This window comes from Triturus cristatus, chromosome 3_1 (genome assembly GCF_964204655.1).
Source record: "Triturus cristatus chromosome 3_1, aTriCri1.1, whole genome shotgun sequence".
Taxonomy (NCBI): domain Eukaryota; kingdom Metazoa; phylum Chordata; class Amphibia; order Caudata; family Salamandridae; genus Triturus; species Triturus cristatus.
The window spans coordinates 303,906,762-303,929,985 of NC_140583.1; the positions used below are offsets into that span (position 1 = coordinate 303,906,762).

At 48.4% G+C, this 23,224-nt stretch overlaps 1 protein-coding gene across 6 annotated transcripts in view; it reads left to right on the plus strand.

Annotated features, from left to right (window-relative positions):
- The window catches only part of MYO9A (myosin IXA), a 1,236,948-nt gene that overhangs the window by 1,131,636 nt on the left and 82,088 nt on the right, over nucleotides 1–23,224 (plus strand). For all 6 annotated transcript variants that reach the window (XM_085643964.1, XM_085643968.1, XM_085643966.1 and 3 more), the window contains 2 exons: nucleotides 9,300–9,428; nucleotides 9,942–10,047. In XM_085643964.1, coding sequence (XP_085500090.1) covers nucleotides 9,300–9,428; nucleotides 9,942–10,047 — 235 coding nt within the window. The remainder of the gene's footprint in view (nucleotides 1–9,299; nucleotides 9,429–9,941; nucleotides 10,048–23,224) is intronic.

A 23,224-nucleotide genomic window follows, 5' to 3' on the forward strand; every position in this document is an offset into this window, starting at 1 on the left:
GGTTTAACATCTGTAAAAGTGGCCAGAATTTCAGAAAGTGTAATCTCTGATGCCACCATAACCACTTGAACAAGAGAGGGCCACAGAGATCGTTCTGGGTGAAGCGAGGACTTCTGAGGAATGGGGAATTGAGTTATCAAAGTTACATCCACCAAAATACCTTTTTATACTACTACAGCCTGAGCATTTGAGGCCCAGCTGGAGCATTTTGAGGGGTGCATGGGGTTCAACTCATGACTGGCCCCCAAGTGTGTCTTCTGAAAAGTATCCTACACTCAAAATCATATAAGGGTATGGTGAAGAAGAAGAAGTACCCATGATGGCTGGGGACAGTTGGGAAACCAACATAGCGGCAGCCAAGAGCATTGCTCCTAGCTACCACTCGCCAGGCCAGTATCAAACTCGGATGTCAAAGATAGCGCTCAGCCTTACAATTTCATCCTGGAACGTGGCGGGCCTTAAGACAACTATGACAAGTAAGTCTGCGTTGGTCCACCTGGATAGAAATGACATACTCTGCCTGCAAGAGATCTGGGCATTATCCCCATCAGTCCTACATGGATTCTATGAATTCTTCAGGCCTGCACCACCCTCTAATCTCTTTGAGCTCCCATTGCGTGGTCTTTTAATTTTCGTTAAGCATTCGTGTAAGATTGAGGTTGTCCCACTCAATCCAAACTCATAGGCTTTGCAAGCAATAATAATCTCAGACAAACAATCATCTTTGTTGAAAAAATGTTCTACAACTCGCCAAAGTCACTTAAATCGTCTGCATTTGAAGATATCTGCCACAGCTTGGAGGAGCGCTTTTGGAGTTTGCCACACACAAAATCTTGCTCGTTGGGGATTTTAATATTAGGGGCATCGGGAGGCCAAAGAACTCTGCCCCCAAATCAAAAGAACAGGGAAAAAAGTTCAGCAATGTATAAGTTAACCTCAGCTCAACAATTATGCGAGGCCCAAGTCCTTCATTACCAGTTTTCTTCAACCTTTAAAGGAATCTCAACTATTGATTACATCTTTGTGTCATAATCTTTAGTGAACCGCCTCATTAACTTCGAGATTCCGAACAGATCCGAAAGTGGTCACAATCTTCTGACTCTCCCCCTTGAATAAACAGCTCAGATTGCAGCCAAGGGCACAATAGTGGGTTTTTCTGTGGGTGTTGAAATAACAAAGCTTGTAAGGAGGATCAAATGGAGGAGGATAGACACCTCAATGGTGATCAAGTGGCTAGGAAAGCTGACTGCCAAGCCTAACACTCATCCCCAGAAGGTCATAACCCATAAGTGGGCTCAACTCATAAACGCGTTAAGGGACTCCCTGCTAACTGCCAGGGACTAGCAGCAGCACCCAAGGGCTAATGGGAGGAGCGGTACCAATACAGCAAGGTTATTGTCACAGCACGAAGAGCGCTAAGGAGGTCCCTGTGCGCCCATAAGCTCAATCCCATTGGAAAAACTGCATTGTCTATCAACGTAAAACGTTTTTATTTTCTTTTAAATCAACGTGGGAAGTAAAGAAGGCCTTAGAACAAAAGGAATAGTTAAAAATGCATCTAATGCTCAAGGAAACAAGTCATGCCCGCTTCTGGAACTACATTTATAAACTGAAATCCCCCAATAACACTCGGGGAAATGGAGTCTTAGAAGGATCTTAAATGAGACACTTGGAAGCGTTATATACTGATCAGTCTTCCGCACCTGATTATGCTGACAAATGGGTGATCGCAGATCAGTCCACAGATACCATCCTGGAACTTGCGTCTCCGGCCCAGGTCTGTAAACTCATTAAGGCAATGCAAAATTCTATTTTGCTGTGGCTTGGTTTCTCTGGCCAGAGTGAAGCAAACCCCTTACCCTTAATGACTATCATTTCTTTACTAAATATTCCGCATCGACCACATACGTAAAGCAGTCTCAGAAAGGACAGGAAGTTAATAACACTTAGATATCCTGCAGGGATCCATAGGATTGTGGCGGGCACACAGAATTAAAAAGATGGAATACCTGTGAACGATCTGGCATTGCCTTCTTCTTTCTTGCTACTTTCAGATCAAAGTCCATTTTAATGATACTGCTAGTTGCTCAGTTTTTGAAAAGCCCTGGGGAATAAATTCCATCTTTGTTCATTCATTATGCAATTTTATTCATTAAACCATGTTTTAACCCTCTGACAGGTGCCAATTTGAACAGATACATTTTTGTCTGCTTTGACTTCTACATCATCAGAGGCATGTGTGCATCCATGAGAGGAAGGCATATGGAGCATGCTCTGAAGAGCAACATTCATTACACATGGAACCAGCAGGAGGACTAAGGTGTAGTTAAGCCAGTATACAGTCCTGCAACTATAGCTATATGGATCATGGTGCTGTCCTATTTGGTTTAAATTTCGTACTACTTCCACCACTGTAGATGTGAAGGTTTATCACCAGTTACCCATTTTTTTCTTGATTAATGTATTGGATCCTAATGGGTCATTTAGAAAGCTTTTAAGAGATTTGACAGGGGCTTGATATTAGATTTGTGACAGCAGAGTCTGAATAAAGTAAATGATAAACACCCTCACAAAGGAAAAAGAGTTCTAAGGTGACATACTTTAAGTGTAATTAGGATAAAATTGATGCCTCTGTCGGAACTTTAGAAAAAAAAATAATAATATTTAGGTTATTAGATCAGTCAGTACATTGCAAACACTGTACCCAATAACAAATTAGAACAGTTGAGTCATCTTCCCATACATGTCATAAAAAAGCAGTAATTCCATATAAAAAGACTATTATGTGCAGAACATTACAGTAGGAAGTATCACCTGTTATCCTTCTCCACCAAATATGTGCTCCACTTTTCAAGGTTGCCAATATAGACTGACCCTCCGTTTCCTGCCTATTGTCTGCAGTGAACTCCTGGCATTCCCCGAACCTTGTAAGGATCCCTAGCCATGTTTGCAAATCCTCCTCTACATTGTCATCCCTCCTACACTGATGGAGCCGCACATCTTTGGCTACTGCCCATTCCATATCATCCTTGATTCAGCCCTGTTCCCTGGGCCCTACCGGGCTCATCTATGAGATGGCAACCCGAACGTACCCCAGCAAGGCTATCTGTGAAGTAGGCTGGAGATCCAGACCCGTCATCCTGCACAGTTCCACATAGACTGCCCTCCAATAAGTAGCAACTTTCTTGCAGTTCCAAGTCATGTGTGCAAAATCTGCATAGTGCGTCCCACATTTGGGACACTTTGTGATCTCATGCGGTCAGAGGAGTGTAGCTTCGACGGCGACAAATATGCCCAACACAAAAACTTGAAATGTAGCAATTTATGCCTACAGTTCAGTGAGACCTCCTTAATTTGTGAACAACAGAAGGCCCATTGTGAGTCGTCTATGGAGTGTCCCAAATCTCGTTCCCATACAGCGCGGACTTTCGTGTCTCTGGCTTTTATCCTTGACATTGAGGCTTTGTATAATTTGGAAACTAAATGGTCACCTTGTGCGCTTGTGTTTAAGATCGTCAAAGGCAAGTATGATTCTGGTTCTAGGGGGAATTCAGGCAACAATGTTTGTAGGGCGCAGCGCAGCCTGTTCAATATGAATCTGTCCATAAATGGCGCTTCACTGAATCTAGCATCCTCTGACAAGTGAAACATCTGGCCACCCGGAAAAAGATCGCCGCAGGTTATCAGTGAGTATGTGTTTTTTTTTTTTACTTTTTCGTTTCACAGAACCACACTCTCAACTACACCCATGGTCTGGACACTAGGGGCTGTCTTAGGAATATATGAAGATAATGATGATAGTAATTGTGGGTAGGTTTGAGCATTGTACTTTACTAGGTGTGCTAATCTCACTTTTTAAAATGTCTCCTTTGTACATATAGTATCAAGCAGGATTAACCTGCAGCGAGCCTTCCATGACAGGAATAAAGTGAAAGACTCCCAGGGACCTGGGTGCTGAGGGGTATCCCTCTCTGAGTAGCAGTTTAAGAGAAAATCAGATCTGGCCAAAATTGGTTCAGAACCAGTATCCTGTCTGCCACTTGAAATCACTCCAACCCCATCTGCTGCTTCAGTGTGAATATTCCTGAGACTCCCGTGGCCTCCTAATGCATCCACATAAGAAATGCCTCTTGCCCCAGAACATAATAAAATTGTGAATCCTTATAACAATAGGTAAAGTCTTTCAGCCAGCGCAAGACTGACACCCATTTTATGTAAGATTGATTCACTGTGCCATCTAGCTGAGTCTCCCCTAGCATGGAATCCATATGAGACTTTCCTCTCAAGCAACCCCCACCTACTTCCTGCTAAGGCATGGCATTCTTTAGTCCAGAAGCCCGACATGTCATCCACCTGAAACAACAGTACGGCTTAATGTGAACTGGCAACCTAAAACATTCATATTAAATTCTAATTCAGATATGCGCACACCAGTGTTTGATTGACAAAGTATTGAAATAATGAAGCAACGCTGGACTACATTTCAGATTTTTTATTTTGATCTTGAATTCCATGGTCATGCTGTGCAGTGTGAAGTATTTTCTCTGGGTTGACTAGGTTTCAGTTATACTGGTGTAGTATTTTGGACTGGAGGGCCTCAGTCTGTTTAGGACAGGAATCCTGGTCCGATGCCAAGTGGGGTAGGTGGTCAGTGGTGGTTTGTAGTAATTGGTTAGGTTCTGTTACATCAGGGATTGCACTTCATTAAATGTTTATGCTCAGCCTTCACAGAAGAGCTGTAGTCCCAAACCAGTGGCCTCTCTGAAGACATCCTTTCCTCAAAGCAGTTTAATTGAGAACTGGTTGTAGACATTTTGTTAAGAAAATGGTTGTAGGGGGAGTTTTAGAATTGAGTACCTCTGCCCTGAGGGTTTTAAGGGTTTTGTCTCAGTGTTTATTACCTCTGAACATGGCCTTAAATGGGATTTGGATACGAATGAACTTAGGATCTGGGACAACATCCCTGTATCCATCAGGACTGCCCCAGCGCTGCTCCAATTTAGTCACCTTTTTAAAGAACTCTACATCAGCATGTATTAACCATCTACCACCCAGCTTCCACTCCTCTTACTTTCTGAATTTATGCTCGTCTTTAACAATGTACAGTGGTCCGCTGCCTTTTGGCTTTACATACATGCATACATAAATACATTGAACCAAAGGAATCTGTCTGGTGGATGATTGAGCATTAGAGGGCAGCTTAGTTAGGCACTGTTAGTGACCCTATGTTTTGCTCATTGTTTTTGAGTTTCAGCAGCCTGATCAAATGAACTGCATTCATCAAAACTCCACTTAGTTTATGCATTTATGAGTACATTCTGGCTTTGATTCATACCCTGTCTAAAAAGTGTGATTGATACCTCTCTGTCAGAGCCAGGCTTACCCTTCACATGCCATAGAACGTTGCTTTTTTGTGGGGTCTGGTACTTCCTGATCTGTGTATGTGATCTCTTCTACCGTTCTTCAAAGACCCTCAGGTGGTACTTGTGATTCTGATGCATACTTCTAATCACAGATTCTTCTCCTTTAGCATCCCCCCATGTGCCAGACTAGACAATTTTTCAGCAGAGCCTCTGCATTCCAGTAAGTGGCATTATGCGTCTTTGCTCTTCCCTAGAATGGAGTGGAGCAGCATAATGGTACCACCCAAGTGCGCTGACACCAGTTCTTTCCTTTCTGCACCTTTGTACGCCGATCTGGAGATTGCTCCTACTTTTTCTCATTAATTGACAAACTTTCTTTTCTAAATCCTTTACTCGTGTGCAAAGGAACATGCCCCCTCCTACAGGGTTTATGCCTTGAATGGGCTGTCGCAAACACAATCCTGTGACAGATCCCCACAAGGTGTCTCTCTCTAGTTTTTGGGGTCAGGCGATGACCTAAAGTTGTGTGAGGAGGGTCCGTGATGCACCCAAAGGTGATCCGGGGCTGCAAAGTCAAGCTGTTAGTTGCTGAGCACCAGCAGACTTCACATAAAGGCCATTCCTGCTCAAAGGCAAGGACATAAACCTGATCCTTCCCTCAGGCCGGTCATGCAACAGGTTGTTGTCACTTTCCTAGTGTTTGGGTAAGTCTCAGTAAAATACAAGAAGTCCATGTGGTCCTTAACCCTGCCTCACCACTCTTCAACTGAATTAGCAGCTGGTTCAGATGCACCCGAATATCCGTTGTCGATAATGCAACAGATTGAGGCATTAAGGAGGCAATGCTCTGCATCTTCGGCACCCTACCGTCTCCCCCCGGCATACCTTCAGGATCATTTTTGAACTCAGTGTCTGAGAGCGTGGCTGATATCCACAAGGAAACTAATGTCAGCATGCTTGGGTGGTGTTCCTGTCGTCACTTCCTAGGTGAGGTGGAGTTGACAAGGATCCACAGGACACCACCTTTTATGGTGAAAGGTATATTTCAGATCGAGTCTGGCGCCTGAGGATATTCTAACGGCAAGGAATTAGCTACATCAGATAGAGTGTTACAGAAAGTAAGTAATTTGTTCTTTGGGTTAGTTTAGTCCTGAGTGTTAAAGTGGGAATTAATGACAATTGAGCTGGGTGGATTTGTAAAGTTATCAGAATAACTCCTCCACCCTCACTGGGGTAAAGGAGAGAGTGAGGCCCCGCATTCAACAGTGATCCCCACCGCCACCCTAGGGCTCAGTTTCTGAGTTCTAATGTCATACCAATTTGGCATAAACCGCACAAGATGGCCTGGATGTGGTCAATAAATCAATCTGCTCAGGCCTGGACTTGACAGACTACTTTGTCAGAGCGGTTGGCACTAGCGTGGTGCTCTTAGGCCATGTGTGGATGAGATCCACATGCTTCTCTGGTGACATCCAGGCATCATTCATGGGTATGGCTTTTGTTGGGTCTTGCCCCTTTTTAGCGAGAAGGCTGACTCCACTCTCAAGTGCTTTAAAGAGAGTAGAGTTACCTCACGCTCCCTCGGTCTTTCCTCACCAGCCAGACAGTTCCTGGCCTCAGAGATACAAGCTGGGTGTTCTCCCTTTTTGCTAGGGCTGAAAAAGGACAGACTCTCACACTAGTTTAGAACTTTGATCCCTCAATTTCTTCCTTCGAATGACAAATTTGAGATGCTAATGCCACCCCAGGTTCTATCTGCCCTGAATCCAGGAGACTGTATGGTGGTATTGGACTTTCAGGACACCTACTTTAATATACCCGTCCTGCAGGCACACGGGTGCTTCCTATAGTTCAAGGTGGGCCACAAGCTTTTTCAGTTTACGTTCTCCATTTTCTGCCTTTTTAGTTCCCCTTGGTAATCACAAAGGTGAAGATGATGGTCGCCACATACTTTCGGATGTTTGAGGTACCAGTCATTTTCAAATCCGAGGTCTGGCTCTTGAAGGTGGGATTGCCACATTCAGTCATGAACCACACTTTGTTGTTGGGGTTTGCGATCACCGTGCTGAAGTCACACCTGACTCTTTGGCAGATACTCTCTCATCGGTCATCGTGGATACGGATCACTTTTGGGCCATTCTTGTGGGACAACGAGTCCAAGACATTCAAGCAATGATCCAACTGTTTCAGTCTCAGTACTGGGTCTCAGTGAAGATGGCTTTGAAGATTCTTGGCCTACTGCTTCCTGCATCCTGTTCATCGACCATGCCAGGTGACGCATACGGAATCTGTAGTGGGGTCTGAAGACTCAGTGACTCAGCACCAGGGGGACCTGTTTGACTCCATCTCGGATTCAGAGGGGACTGCAAGAGATCTTCATTGGTGGCTGCTCGCCCGCAATTGACCAGGTGCAGCCCCCTCTTCCTACCCCACCTGTAGCTGACGCTGGTGACGGACAATTTACTGCTCAGTTAGGTAGGTCATCTGGGAGAAGTGGAGATCAGAGGACACTGGTCCCCAGCTGAGACCCACCTCCACATGAACCTTCTGGTGTTCTGGTCTATTCGCTTGGTGTTGAAAGCCTTCCTGCAGTCAATCCACTGGTTCAGGGCCACACCAGCAACACCACTGCTATGTTGTAGTGCAACAAGCTAAGCGTAGTGGAGTCCTGGCCCCTGTACCAAGAGACCCTGCACCTCTGGTTCTTAATGAATTGTCAGGGCATCTCCTTTATTGTATACCAGCTGGCAGGATTGTTAAATGTGTGGCCAAAAGAACTCAGTTGGTCACAGAGCACTTCTGCTTTGAGAACCAAGTTCGTCGGGCTAGGCATTTGGCCATTCGGTGCTGTAGGACATTTTGGTGCGAGTCCTTCTACAGACCCTCAATTGAGAAGGTACTGCTGTGGAATTTATTCTAAAGGTGAACAACCTGCAGTTAGAAGTTTCCATCAGAAGAACAAGTTGTTTATCTTTGGTAATCCTCTTTTTGATGACTACTCTTAACTGCAGATTCCGCGCCACTCTCCCACCTTCCCTTTCTGTGGAATGGACTGTTGTCCATCCAAAAAGGTCCCAAGTTCCTGATGTGCACACTTGCACTAACAAGTCATTTTTGAGCTCCGTGTCTGAGAGCATGGATGATATACAGAAGGAAACTAATGTCAGCGCGCTTGGGTGGTGCCTTTATGTGGCCTCTGTCGTCACTTCCTGAGTGAGGTGGAGTTGACACGGATCCACATGACGCCACTTTTTATGGTGAAGGGCATATTTCAGATCCAGTCTGGCACCTGAGGATATTCTAACGGCAAGGAATCAGCTAGATCAGATAGTGTGTTACAGAAAGTAAGTAATTTGTTCTTTAGGTTAATTGAGTCCTGAGTGTAAAAGTGGGAATTAATGGCAATTGAGCTGGGCAGATTTGTAAAGCTATCAGAATATCTCCTCCACCCTCACTGGGAGAAAGGAGAGAGTGAGGCCTCTGCACCTCGATATTCTCTTGAACACCTACAGTTTTGTTTTCCTTTTGCTCACTGCCTTCTGTCCAGGGGTTTGTTCTGGTACCAAAGGGCTTTTCACCCCTATGGCTCCTTGACTGCGTATACGATATGCCTCATTGCCTGTCTGTTTCCTGCGCCTCTTTGTCCATATGTATTGGACCTCTCCCCTCCTTTGACCTTTTGCGCTCTTTGGAAATTGATGCCCGAGTTTTGCTGGAACCGAAATGGAAATTAAACCAAATTTTCCCATTAACTGTATTGGTGAGTAAAGCTTGCACTTCTTCTTTCCATTCTATTCTTGTTTTGGTTGTGTTTGTAAGATAATCCTGCCCTGTTGCAGTCCATGTGGCTTGATAAAACCCTCATGTTATACTTTGATTTGTTAATTCTTCTTAACCTTTTTGTGCAGTAATTCCTCTTTTTTTCTTCTTTTTCAGACATTGACAACGTGAATCTAGATGATTACAATATTCATGTCATTGCCAGTGTCTTCAAACAATGGCTCAGAGACCTCCCAAATCCTCTGATGACATTTGAACTCTATGAGGAGTTTCTGCGAGCAATGTGTAAGGAAAAGTCCTATTACTGAAAACGTTGACAGATTTGTAAGAATACCTTTATTTTTTCGTAGAGGCTGTTGTGATGGAGTAATGTGGCACTTTTTATACCCTTGCAGTACCAAGTGAAAATGGTAGAAAGGGTCAGAATGTGTGGTTTGTCGTAGGCAGGTCCACAAAAACCATATTGGAGGATATATGCCCCACCTCTCGTCTTCCCAGACTTTGGGGACCATCCCACACACCTAGGACAATGGAGCTGGCAAAGATGTGGAATCCTCACCTGGAGCCCAAGAAGAAGTCCCCAATCTTAAAAGCTGGCAAACTGTCCAACCATTTGTTCTGTCTTGAAGGTTCACTAAACGTCTGTAGTCAGCATGGGTACGGCTAGGTAGCTATGCACTGTTTGATATTGATTTTGTTTTATACCTCTGGGGGGAAAAAGTGTATTGTGGTTGTTGGGAGAAGTGGGAATCCCTCCTTTGGGTGTACTGTGTGACTGATGTCCATGTTGTTTTGCAGGTCTTCGGGAAAGGAGGGAAACTCTCCGAGGAGTGTACTGTGTTATAGATCAGCTCTCTCGCACACACCTCAATACTTTGGAACGTTTAATTTTTCACCTGGTCAGGTAATGCTTCAAAAAAACCTCTATGCTTGGTGTTTTAACCACACAAACAAGTCACAATGTATGGTGAATGTACAATGTACAATGGTGATCGGCAACCGCTTTATGCAGAGAAAGCGTAAGCTACTAGGAATCTCGATGGCCGTTTCATTTACTAATAAGTCATTCCATTTACTTTCTTGCTGTCTTTTTGATATTTGACTAAAACATTTTTGTCATCATTCAGTGTGTCTCTATAGTGCTAAGAGAGCACAAAAACTGGAAATGGGCATTAGAATGCTGGCCTGTTTTTTTATTATATTTTTTACCGTGAAGCTCTTCCAGGTGTCAAAAATGAAACCTCAAAGCCTGAATATAAACTTGAAACCATGCCTTGTTATGGGAGCTGGGCGAAGCAGCTTTCAATCACTCAGTCAATCAATCTGGGTTTTGTAGAGAGCACTACTCATCCGTGAGGGTCTAAAGGCACAAAGGGAGTGGTGTGAGCAGCTCCATTGGGGGGCATTCGAAGAGCCAGGTCTTCGAATGACCCCCAATGGGGTCCTTTCTGAATTGGTGCAGTGTCTGGGTTCATCAGAGGTGAAGGGGTAGTTCAATCCAGGTCTTGGCTGTAAGGGAGGAGAAGGATCTTCCACCTGCTCTGGTCCCATAGAAACTAAGGACGGTGGCTAGGGCGAGGTCGGCTGAGCTGAGGTATTTCTTGGGGCCGTTGAAGAAGATTCGGTCTTTGAGGTATTGGGGTCCGGTGTTGTAGAGGGCTTTGTAGGCATGTATGAGCAGCTTGAAGGTTATTCTTCTTTCGACGGGGAGCCAGTGGAGGTTGCAGAGGTGTTGGGTGACGTGGTTGTGTCGAGAGATGCCAAGGATAAGCCTGGCTGCAGCGTTCTGGACGGTCTGGAGTTTGCGGAGGAGTTTTTTGTTAATTCCAGCATAGAGTGCGTTGCCGTAGTCCAGTCTGCTGGTGATGAGTGTGTGGGTGACGGTTGTCCTGGAGCTGGTGGGAAACCACTTGAATGTCTTGTGAAGTATGCGGAGGGTGTTGAAGCATGCGAAGGATACAGCGTTGATATGGTGATTCATGGTGAGTGAAGAGTCGAGTATGATGCCGAGGTTGCATGCATGGTCCGTTGGGATTGGTGGGTTCCCGAGGGCGGGGGGCCACCAGTTGTTGTCCCATGCAGAGGGAGTGGAGTCAAGGATAAGGACTTCTGTGTTCTCCAAGTTGAGCTTCAGGCAGTGTAATGGGCTAGCTGGGTGCTGGTGGCTATTTCGATGACTTTGGCGGCCATAGGAAGCATTGAGATGGGCCTGAAGTTCTTGAGGTCCGTCGTGTCTGCTGAGGTTTTCTTCAGGAGTGGGTTGACTTCGACGCGCTTCCAGTTGTCGGGGGATGTGGCGGCTCGAGGGAGCAGTTGATAGTTCGCCGTAGCTCAGGTTTGATGGCAGTGGCGGCCCTGTGGAAGATGTGCGGCAGGCACGGGTCACAAGGTGCGCATGCTCTTCATTGTATTTAAGGTGTCTTCTGTGATGAGAGGGGTCCAGGTGAGAAGGATCTGTTGTATGGCGTCGTTGGGGGTGGGAGTTGAGGCGGTGCCGTGGTCTTGGTCGTCGAAGTTGTTGTAGACTGTCTTGATCTTGATCAAGGTGAAAGAAGAAGCCGAGTTTGTTGCAGAGGTCTTGGGAGAGGGGGATGTCAGTTGTTTCGCTTTTGGCGAATTCCTGTATGATGGCAAAGAGTTTCTTGGAGTTGTGGGCATTGGACAGAATTCTGTCTTGGATGAAGTTTTTCTTTGTTTATTTGATGAGTTAGTGGTGTGCTGTGATTGCTCTTTTGTAGGCGAAGTGTGCTTCCGAGGTATTGCGGTTTCTTCACGTCTTCTTCAGTCGTCGGCAGAAGTGCTTGGATTCTCGGAGTTCTGTGGTGAACCAGTTGGCTTTCTTGTTGTCATCTCGTGGTGTTCTGGAGGGGGTGAGAGAGTGTTGGCGCAGTTGGCAATCCATAGCTGGAGGTTGCTTGCCGCTGTCAGTTTTCAAATTCTATTTTTTTTTTATAACTTACCTTTTGACAGCCGCCATCTCTCCTCCACTTCGGTCCCTTCAGCTTTGGCAGAAGCAGGAAGCACACCGGCTCCCTCCCCAAATCAGTCACAATGTGATTGATCTGAGCGCCGTGTATCAGCGCTTAGACTGGGAATGGGAGCCTGGACATGTTCCTCACCATGCTGTATTATGCAGCCTGGTGGGGAACAGGTAAATTGCGCATGACTGTTTGATCTGAAAGAGACACGTTAGTGATAGATTCATTACCTTAGAATATCCCAGGCGTCAGACTGGATCCGGAAAGCTTTCGTCAGCAGTACCCGTGTGCGTCGATAAGTGTCGTCATATGGCTCCACGTGCGTCGCTGGCATCGTATTCGGGGAGATGACGTCACTGGAGCTACTTAGACGCGCCCACGCACGCTGACGTCATTTCTTTCTTTTTCCACGCCAGCAAGCGCAGATCCAGAGAGAGCGGTACCCCGTCACTTGTTGACTAAGTATTTGTTTGTTATAACTTGTAAGTAAACTTACCCCTGGTGCATAGGGATGCCCGGTTTCAAGCTCTGCAGGGCCTGTCCGCGCACGATGTCGCTGACGGACCCGCACTGTGAGTGTCTCTTCTGCCTGGGGCGTGACCACGACACCGAGTCGTGCCCCCACTGCCAGGCCATGGCCCCGAAAACTTTGCGGGAGCGGTTCCGAAAGTGGCTGGAGGCCCAGGAGTCGGCCCCACGTCGTTCCAGGTCCCGCAGAGCAAGCACCATCATTCAAAGTCTTTGCACTCTGAGTCAGGTAAGGCGTCTTCGTCCTGCTCTCGCCGGTCGCGGGACGCGGCTGAGGGGGCAGGTGGCACCGCCTGGGCGGCTCCAACGGAGCCTGAGCAGTTACCGTTGGCTTGCCCACCTTTCCCGGGCCCATCGGCGACTCCGGACGAATTGCAAGAGTTCGTGTTTGCAATGGCACGTATCTTCGGCCCGTGCAGCCCCGTAGGCACGCCTTCAGGCCCCGCGGGCCCCACTGTTCCGCGTTCCTTGACGTCGCCGGCCCCGACCTCGACGCACAGAGGCCTACATGGCTCCGGCCTTGGCTCCCCGTTCTTGCCGGTGGACCCCGTACGGCCCCCGTCGACATCGCCGATGCCGGCGGCTGGCGCCAGCGACTTCTTTTCCGACATTGGCACGGTGCCAGAGGGATGTCTCCCGACGCCAATCCCGACGCCGATGGGGAACTTTTACCCCTTTATTAACCCACGTCCTCATCCACTTGTGGAGGAAGGGGAGGAATGGGAGGGGTTTGAAGACCCTCTCGCAGCACAGTGCGAGTCTGTCCCCGACTGGGATGAGGAGGTGGAGGCTGGTGGCCCGGAATACATTCCGGCGCCTGGTTCACCATCCCCTTCAGCTACTATGGAGGAGAGTGGTACCTTTTCCATGGTGCAACGTAGGACGGCCGAGGCTCTTGGCCTCGAGCTCCCTACTGTGGCTGTCAGGACCAACCTACTGACTGAAGTGCTTTGGCCAGCCTCTTCTTCTACAGAAACGCTGTTGCCGTTTAATGATGCACTTACTGATGTGCTTCTGGGCACAGGGGCCCCTGTGGACAAGGGTGTAGGTCGACGCCATCGCCCGGCCCCAGGCGACCCTACCTTCCTCACCCAACACCCTAAACCTGAGAGTTTGGTGGTTCAGGCCTCGACGTCTCTGAGTGCATGTCCTTCTGCTCCACCAGAAAAGGAATCCAAGAAGTTGGAGCAGTTTGGCAAGAAGATTTATTCTTCAGCAAGTTCTGGACTGCGGTCTGTGAACACTGCCTGTCTCTTGGGCCGCTATTCCCATTCTGTATGGGATGCGGTTGAACAAGTGCTACCTCAGTTTCCGGAGGTGTCCCGGGCAGTTCTCTCCCAGGCTCCTATTGAGGGGAGAGACGCGGCCAAATTCACTATACGTTTTGGTCTTGATACCGCAGATTCGCTGGGTAGGGCGATTTTCACAACGGTGTCGCTCTGTCATCATGCCTGGTTGAGGGCGACTGGTTTTTCGGCAGATAACCAGCATACTTTGATGGACATGCCCTTCGATGGCACTCGCCTCTTTGGTGATAAGTTGGATTCCACATTGGAGTGTTTCAAAGACTCTCGGGCCACGGCCAAGTCCTTAGGCCTTTCGGCTACACGTACTCCTTCCGCTTCTAACTTTCGTTCCTTTCGAAGCTCTGGAATGGGCATACAAACACGTTAATTTTAGAACAAGCCTGCGCAGCAACAGTCCCAGTGCAGCTGCGGGCGTGGGGCTCGCAGAGGCCGATCACGGGGCCAGCGTGCGGGTCAGTCCACCAACACCCCGCTGCCAGTGCCTCCACACCTTCCTAGTCCGGTGTTTTAGGCCCACCAGATGCCAGTAGGGGGCAGGATTCGTCAACACCTCCACCACTGGCGCACCATTACATCAGACAGGTGGGTTCTGGAGATTGTTCGATGGGGTTACCCCCTCCCCGTCGAGTATACCGCCCCAGCCATGCCACTGCAGTTCCACCGCATGTCGGGGGATCATTTGGCACTTCTCCAGCAGGAAGTTACGGCCCTCTTGGCCAAGGGGTCCATCGAGCACGTTCCGACACCAGAAGTAGGTCGTGGTTGTACTCCCACTACTTCTTGGTTCCAAAGAAGGACAAGGGTCTGCAGCCTATCTTAGACCTCCAGAGCGTAAATCGCTTCCCCCGGAAGGAGAAGTTCAAAATGCTCACTCTGGCTCAGGTCTTGTCTGCTCTCGACCCACAAGACTGGATGGTGGCACTGGACCTGCAGGACGCTTATTTTCATATTCCCGTCCTGCCAACCCATCGGCGTTACCTGCGATTCACGGTGGGCCAGGAGCATTTTCACTTCACTGTGCTCCCCTTTGGCCTTGCCAGCGCTCCTCGGGTGTTCACAAAAGTGATGCTCATCTGCGCAGATCAGGCGTTTCAGTCTTCCCCTATCTCGACGACTGGTTGTTCAAGGTGGGCTCGCCCCACTCAGTCGTCTCCCACCTCCAGACTACAGCCGACCTCCTGCATTTGCTGGGGTTTTCCATCAACGTGCCAAAGTCGCACCTGATTCCCTCCCAAAAGCTTCTCTTCATCGGAGCGGTTCTGGACATGGCACAGTTTCGGGTTTATCCTCCCGAACAGCGAGTCCAGGACATTCGGGTTATGATTCCAATCTTTCAGCCCTTGTCCTGGGTTTCGGTCAAGACGACCTTGACTCATGGCCTCCTGCATCCTGCTGACCAACCATGCCAGGTGGCACATGCAGGCTCTGCAGTGGGACCTGAAGTTCCAGTGGGCGCATCATCAGGGGAACCTGTCCGACTAAGTCCAGATCTCGGAGGGCACTGCACAACAATTGCAGTGGTCGCTCATGAATCAGCATTGGGTAAGCTGCAGATCCCTCTCCCTTCCCCAACCGGAGTACACAGTGGTGACGGATGCGTCCCTCCTGGGATGGGGCGGCCACATGGGAGAGGAGGAGATCAGAGGCCTCTGGTCTCAGGTGGAGTCCCAGCTCCATATCAACTTTCTGGAGCTTCAGGTGATCCTTCTTGCACTGAAGGCATTCCTTCCCTCTGTCAGGGGGAAGGTAGTGTAGGTGTTCAAGGACAAAACCACCGCCATGTGGTATTGCAAAAAACAGGGCGGGTGGGGTTGTGGACCCTATGTCAGGAGGCTCTAAGACTCTGGACATGGCTGGAACGTCACGCATTTCCTTGACGGTTCAACACCTGGCGGGTTCTTTGAATGCCAGGGAGGACAAACTCAGCCGCTGGTGTCTGATGGATCACGAATGGCGTCTTCACTCGGAGGTGCCGCAAGGTCTCTTTCGACAGTGGGGAGAGCCTTGGTTAGATCTATTGGCCACAGAAGAGAACACGCAATGTCCGCAGTTCTGCGCTTCGGAATTTCCAAGGCTGCACTCGCTTGTCGACGCTTTTCGTCGCGAGTGGCGCTGCGGTCTGTTGCATGCCTTTCCGCCTATACCTCTTCAACCCAGACTGCTGAAGAAAATCAGGCACGACCGGGCCCAAGTCGTCCTTGAGGCTCCGGACTGGGCTCGACGAGTTTGGTATCCCGAGCTACTCAGTATGAGCCTGGATCCCCAGATCCTACTGCCTTTGCGGGAGGATCTTCTGTCAAAGCAGCAGGGGATGGTTCTCCACCCGAACCTGTCCAGCCTCCACCTACATGCGTGGAGATTGAACGGCGACAGCTGATTCCATTTGGCTTGCCTCCCCGAAGTCTGTGATGTCATTCTGGCAGCCAGGCGTCCCTCCACTAAATCGGTATACGCCTGCAGGTGGAACAAATGTGTGGCATGGTGCACAGCCAAGACTGTGGACCCCCTTTATGTCCCTCTTTCTGAGGTCCTTTTGTTCCTTCTTTCTCTGGCCTGGCAGGGTTCTGCTCTGGGCACTAAGGGCTACGTTTGGGCCATTTCAACCTTTCTGAGGCTTCCAGATCAGCATTCTCTTTTCAAGTCCCCTGTTGTACAGAGATTCTTAAAAGGCATTACGCATATGTTCCCCCTGTTCCTTTCGTAATGCCTCAGTGGGACTTGAATCTTGTTTTGACTTATCTCATGTGCGCTCCCTTTGAGCCGCTTCACAATTGTCCTTTACGTCTTTTGACTTTGAAAACTGCCTTCCTGGTGACTATCACCTCTGCCAGGAGTGAGCTTTAGGCTCTTTCTTGAGAGCCTCCTTTTCTGTCGGTTCATCCGGACAAGGTTGTGCTTCGTACTCCTCCTTCCTTCTTGCCAAAGGTGGTCACTGCCTTCCACATCGGGCAGACTATCACCTTGCCTACTTTCTTTCCGCCTCCACACACTTCCAGAGAGGAAGAGCGGCTCCACTGTCTGGACCCAAAACGTGTGCTCTCCTTTTACCTCAATTGCACACAAGCATTCTGGGTGGATGACCAGCTCTTTGTTGGCTACGCAGGCGCCAAGAAAGGCTGGGCTGTTCACAAGAGGAGAGTCTCCTGCTGGGTCGTCTTATGTATCAAGGCCTGTTATTCTATGGCTAAAGAGGAACCTCCGGTGTGGCTGCGTGCCCATTCTACCTGGGCGACGGCGGCTACTACTGCATTGGGACGCGGGTGTCCCCCGGCAGGACATCTGTCTGGCTGCCATGTGGGCTTCGCTGCACACTTTTACAAAGCATTATTGCCTTGACGGTCAGGTCCGGAGAGACGGCCACTTTGCCGTTCTGTTCTCCGTGACTTTCTGGTGTAATCTTTTTCGCAGACCCACCACCGAGGTTGGTATTGCTGGGGTATCTATTCGAAGGTAAGGAATCTATCACTAACGTGTCTCTTTCAGATGCACAAGTTACTACTTGTGTAACGATATATCTGTAAGATACATTAGTTAGTGATAGATTCCTTACCGCCCCACCCATCCTCCCGGTTCTGCGAACTGATTTCTAGGGTTAAGGTCATCCTTTCGGGCCCTACTTTCTATGCACCAGTGGTCAGTATCTTACATGGCTCTGCGTTCCTGTCACGGAAAGTTGTGTACAGAACTAACGTCAGCGCGCGTGGGCGCGTGTAAGTAGCTCCAGTGACTTCATCTCGGCGAATACGACGCCAGCGACGCACGCGTAGCCATACGACGACGCCTATCGACGCGCAGGTGTACTGCTGACGAAAGCTTTCCGGATCCAGTCTGATGCCTGGGGATATTCTAAGGTAAGGAATCTATCACTAACTAATGTCTCTTACAGATATATTGTTACACAAGTAGTAACTTGTGCGCCAGCCTAAGGGGGTCAGCACACTTAGGGAGTGCAAACCACCTCCCCCTCTGACCCCAGCCTCGCCCAAACCTAGCCCCGTAGTGAAAAATAAAATGACAAATATGGGGTTATTTTCATTTTATTTTTCGTATCTCCTGCTCTGAGAGCAGTGGGGCGGTGCTTCTTCGCCTTAACGGAGGAGCCGCCCCTCCATGTCTCCCACTAGACCTATGGGGTTTAAACCATGTGAGAAAAGTCACAGACATATGTCTGTCTCTAACCCACACTTGATTTGCCTGTGGTGCCTGGGGTCGGGCCACCATCCCTAGGCCTTCCCCGACTGACTCCACACAGGTCCTGGTCCCACTCCAGAGAAAGATCTCAGAGGTGTTCTCGTGGAAGATCGTCATCCCACTCCATGATCCGGTCATCGAAGTTGGGTAAGTCAAAGAAGCACAAGAAAAAGAAGTCAAAGCATTCTTGGCTTTCCCAGCAAACAAGGTGCTTCTAGGCCCTGCTCTCTGTCTCGGATTGTGGAGATGGCAGCCAGGTCCTCACAGTGCTTCCTGGAGTTCGGTAGAGCCAGACCGACCTCTGCCCAACTTAAGGAGTTCAATATCATCATGCACTTAATCTTTGGGTCTACAGCCCCTCTAGTGCGCCTTTAGGTGCTAAAGGGCTGTGAGGAGCCCCTGCTGGGTTACCGTCAGCGGGTTTGCCATTGACGACAGCCACACCTGGATCCAGACCGTCGCCAGTACAGGTGCCACCACCGTACCTGCCACAGTTCTCCCGACTTCAACACCACCGCCAATCAAAGAGACAGAGACTGCGCTGTCCAGCCCATCTCCAGCTCTGGAATGTCCCTTTTAACTGAAGGGCGGGATGCGGAAGAGGGATAAGACCCTTTTGAGGACAACCCCTACCAGAGGGAAAACTGGTATGAGGAGCTGGGCAATGCCAGGAGCCAGGACACCTCCCCAGACTCAAGCCTGAGTACTTCTGTGGGCGCTGCCATGGAAGAGGGTGCAATTTGTGCTACAGTGATGCCCCTGAGCGGCAGAGCTCCTGGATCTCCATTTGCCTTCCGTTGAAGTCAAGACCAGTGTTAGGTGCTGCTTTGGGGGTGGGCAAGATCTGCAGAGCCCTTGCTTTCCTTAAAAGAGGCCCTCACTGATGTTCTCCTGGTAGTCTGGCCCAAACTGCACGGGGTTCCTGTGCACCGAATGATTGCCCACCCTCATCTTACTTCCCTTGGCGAATCAGCCTATCTCCCACAGAATCCCTCTCCTGAGAGCCTGGTGATGCATGTCTTGTCAGCCAAGGTCAACCCATGTGCATTCCCTATGACCCTAACAGATAGGGAATCCAAGAGGTTGGACACCTTTCGGAAGCGGACCTTCTCTTCCACCAGCTCAGCACAGCGGTTGGTGAAAATAGCTGGTCTCTTGGGCTAATATTCCCATGCCTTATTGGATTCGATTACACAGCTGCTGCCTGAAGAGGGCTTAGCCATTCTTAACTTGGAGTTGAGAGATGGTTGGGGCTCAGCGTAGTTATTATCTGGTGTGTGCTGGACCCCATGGACTCACTCTTTAGGACTGTAGCCTCTACTCTACGTCTAAAAGAAAAAGCGTTACGGAATGTAGGAAACTTGTTGTTCAGGAGTGTAAGTTCTGGCATAAACAGACGTTGGCTACAGCAGGAAGTGCTGATGAAATAAATGGAAACGGTTTTACATCTGGTTCCATTCTGAGCATCCATCTGATCCTTAGCCATCCTGAAGACATTTTATTGTACCTCCTAAAATTTGCACTGTTCGGCTTGCAACATGCCTTGGTATGAGTTCATTTAACACTGGACTATCACTTTACAGGACTCAGTCGGCCAGGTACCAAAGTAGGTGGGGGGATCGCCATAATACTGCGGAAAGAGTGGAACGTCACATCTAGGAAACTAGCTAATTCCGGCCCTATTGAAGCCATGTATTTTAGCATTTCAGACGATATACATCTGATCCTGGCAGGATCCTTGATCTACAACCACCCTGACACACAACCATCTCATCTCTCGGAGCTTCTAGCGACCCTTGCCGACCTATCCCTGAAACACCCCCACTTTACCATTTTAGGCGATTTCAACATACATGTTGACGATATATCTTGTCCGAAAGCGAGATCCCTATTAGAAACTCTTGAGGGTATAAACCTAGACCAGAGAATCCATGGTCCTACGCATAAAGCAGGTCACACCCTAGACCTTCTATTTACGAACCTACCGGCCCTCGTAACCCTGCAGCCACTTCCCGTGACTTGGTTAGACCACTTTCTTATCCCATTTTCCCTGTCCTCCAGCCCCCAGCCGTACAATAACAGTATAAAGGAGGTCATGGGGAGAAAATGGTATAAAGTCACATGCAACAAAATCGAGCCCTTACTAGACAACCTGAAATGGCGTGCCTCGGCTGATCCTAACTCCGATATTGAGAAGTTTAATAGATACCTCTCCTCAGCAGTGGACACTATCGCCCCCTTACAATCCCTCTCCTCGGCTCGGTCTACACCCTCTGCCCCTTGGTTCTCCCCAAAGCTTCGTGAGGAAAAAAGCAAATGCAAAAAGCTTGAACGCCGTAGGCGTCTAACCTATGACACCTCTGCCAAGGTTATCTACAGAGCGGCTGTGAAGAAATTCCACTCACTAAAAAAGTCCACTACGAAAGATTATTTTGCTGATAAAATTACTACTGCAAAAATCTCGACCAAAACATTATATCAGATTGTGAAAAACTTTACTAAACCAACAGCCCTGACCAGCCCTACAAAACCCAGCCAAGATCTCTGCGATGGTCTCTCCGACTTCTTTCATAATAAAATCATTGACATATTCTCCGCCTTTAAGCCCTCGGATAGGGAAGTTGAGGGCACTTCCCCTCAAGATCCTATCCCCTCCAATGCTATATTCTTTCATGCCTTCAAAAAAATCACACTTAACACTGCCTTAGTAAAAATACAGCAGTGCAAATCAGGCTCACCTCTCGACCCGGTTACTGCTCAAGTGTTCACGACCCTTGCTCCTGCCATTGCTCAACCTCTTATCTCTATCTGGAATTCTTCTCTCTCCACCGGCCAATTCCCCATAACTTGGAAAGAGGCCATGCTGATCCCTATCTTAAAAAAGGCAGAAGCTGATCCATCAGTCTACTCTAACTATCGTCCGATATCACTTCACCCCAAACCAGCCAAAATATTAGAAAAAATCGTGCAGGAGCAACTGGCCGACTATTTAGAGACCCAAAATCTCCTCCACGATTCACAATCCGGTTTTAGATCCGGCTACAGTACGGAGACAGCACTATTGGAGGTCTCTGAAACTTTTAGGGAAAGCGTGGACAGAGGCGAGGTTGCCATGTTGGGACTCCTCGATCTGTCCGCAGCTTTCGACACCGTGTCTCACTCCATACTGTTAGACAGACTCTACAAAATAGGGATTCGTGACATGCCTTTGGCCTGGATCAAATCCTTTCTTACGGACAGAACGCAACAGGTGTGGTGTCACCCCTTTATGTCCAAAGACAAAAAAAGTCTCAGTTGCGGAGTCCATCAGGGATCGGCGCTCAGCCCCCTCTTCTTTAACGTCTATCTGTCACCATTGGCTAGGGTGGTAGAGGCTTCTGGAGTCAGAGTGGTCTCGTATGCTGATGATACTCAGCTTATCTTCTCCCTTAAAGACCACTCTGACAAAGGACTCTCGAATTTTAAAACCTGCCTCTCCAACATCATATCCTGGATGACCTCCAACACTCTGAAACTAAACACCGACAAAACCGAGGTGCTTTTTTTTAACCTAAAAACTCCTTTACCTACATCATTATGGTGGCCGTCGGAATAACCCCCCCCCCCCCCACCCCCCCGTACTGGTCAAGACTGCCCGTAATCTGGGCATCCAAATTGACAATGAACTGCTAGGTAAAACCCAAATTCATAAAGTCACTTCTGCCTGCTTTGGCAAACTGCGCATGATAAAAAAGATCTCCCCCTATCTGCCCACTGATTCCTTGAAAACTATTGTACATGCTCTCATCACGTCCCACCTGGACTATTGTAATAGCCTTTACGTGGGAACACCAGCATATCTCCTTCACCGACTTCAGATGGTACAAAATGCGGCGGCCAGGCTGATCTGTAACATCCCCTACCGTCATTCGATCTCTCCCCATTTGAAGAACCTTCACTGGCTTCCTATTTCTTCCCGCATTCAGTTTAAAGGCCTGGTCCTGACATTCAGGGCCTTGAATGGCAAGGGGCCAGGCTATCTCAGACAAAGGCTTAAGCGAGTCCATTCCTGCCGCACGCTCAGATCAAATCACCTTCGACTTCTGCTCCCCCCCAGGTACTACAGATCTAGAAAAGGTGGTAGAGCATTTGCAGTGATCACGGCACGGCTATGGAATGCTCTCCCACTCAACATCCGTATGATCGACTCTGAATCTCAGTTCAGATGTAAACTGAAGACCTGGTTATTTGCAAGCTGCTAGTTTCTCTGTCCTCTACTGTCGCTGTCCACAGCGCCGGGACACCCCCATTGGGGGTAGCCGAGCGCTTAACAAATTTCAGAATAATAATAATTAACAGCAGTAGAAAGAGTAAAAAAAAGAAAGGCAATGTCTTCTTTGATTTTCCTTATAAAACAATTCTTGGAGTGATTTCTGCTAACGTTTCTACCTGTGAGAAGGCGCTCTCTTAGCCCGAAGCTGAATCAGATGTCGTCAAGACTGTTGACCCTTTCAGATTCTGCATTCAGGAAATTAAACCTCCTCTTCAGATTCTGCATTCAGGAAATTAAACGTCCTCTATCCTCTATTGGAAGCTAGTGTTTCTGGGTGTGATTACACCACAAGACTGAGTATGATACCAACACTTGTGTTGCTCCAGACAAGTTCACCCTTGGGCTCTGCAAAATTTCACCCCTGTAGCCCTCTCAAATGTTCACCTAAACTAAATTGTTTTTTAATGCTCTTGTATCTGGAGTCTGCAGAGGCAAACCGCTGCATCCTCCATACATGAAAAGGATGGTCAAGTAGTAAATTGACGAGAAGAGGACTGCCCTCTCTCTAATGAATATATATTGGGGCTTATGATGACGACAACCGGGAGAGAGTAATCTCAAGGGGTCGCTGGAAGGATGGTAGCCTCTATTAAAGTATACTGACCACAAGCCTTTTTCTAGCTAATTCTACAAGGATAGTAGCAACAAAACCAACTCTGCAGGAAATGTGCTTCACAACGACATGTGAAAATGTGCACTTGACAACGCACATCTGTTTGGTCTCTGATGCACACTAAGGTGTTCAACAGTGGGGCAATCAAGGTT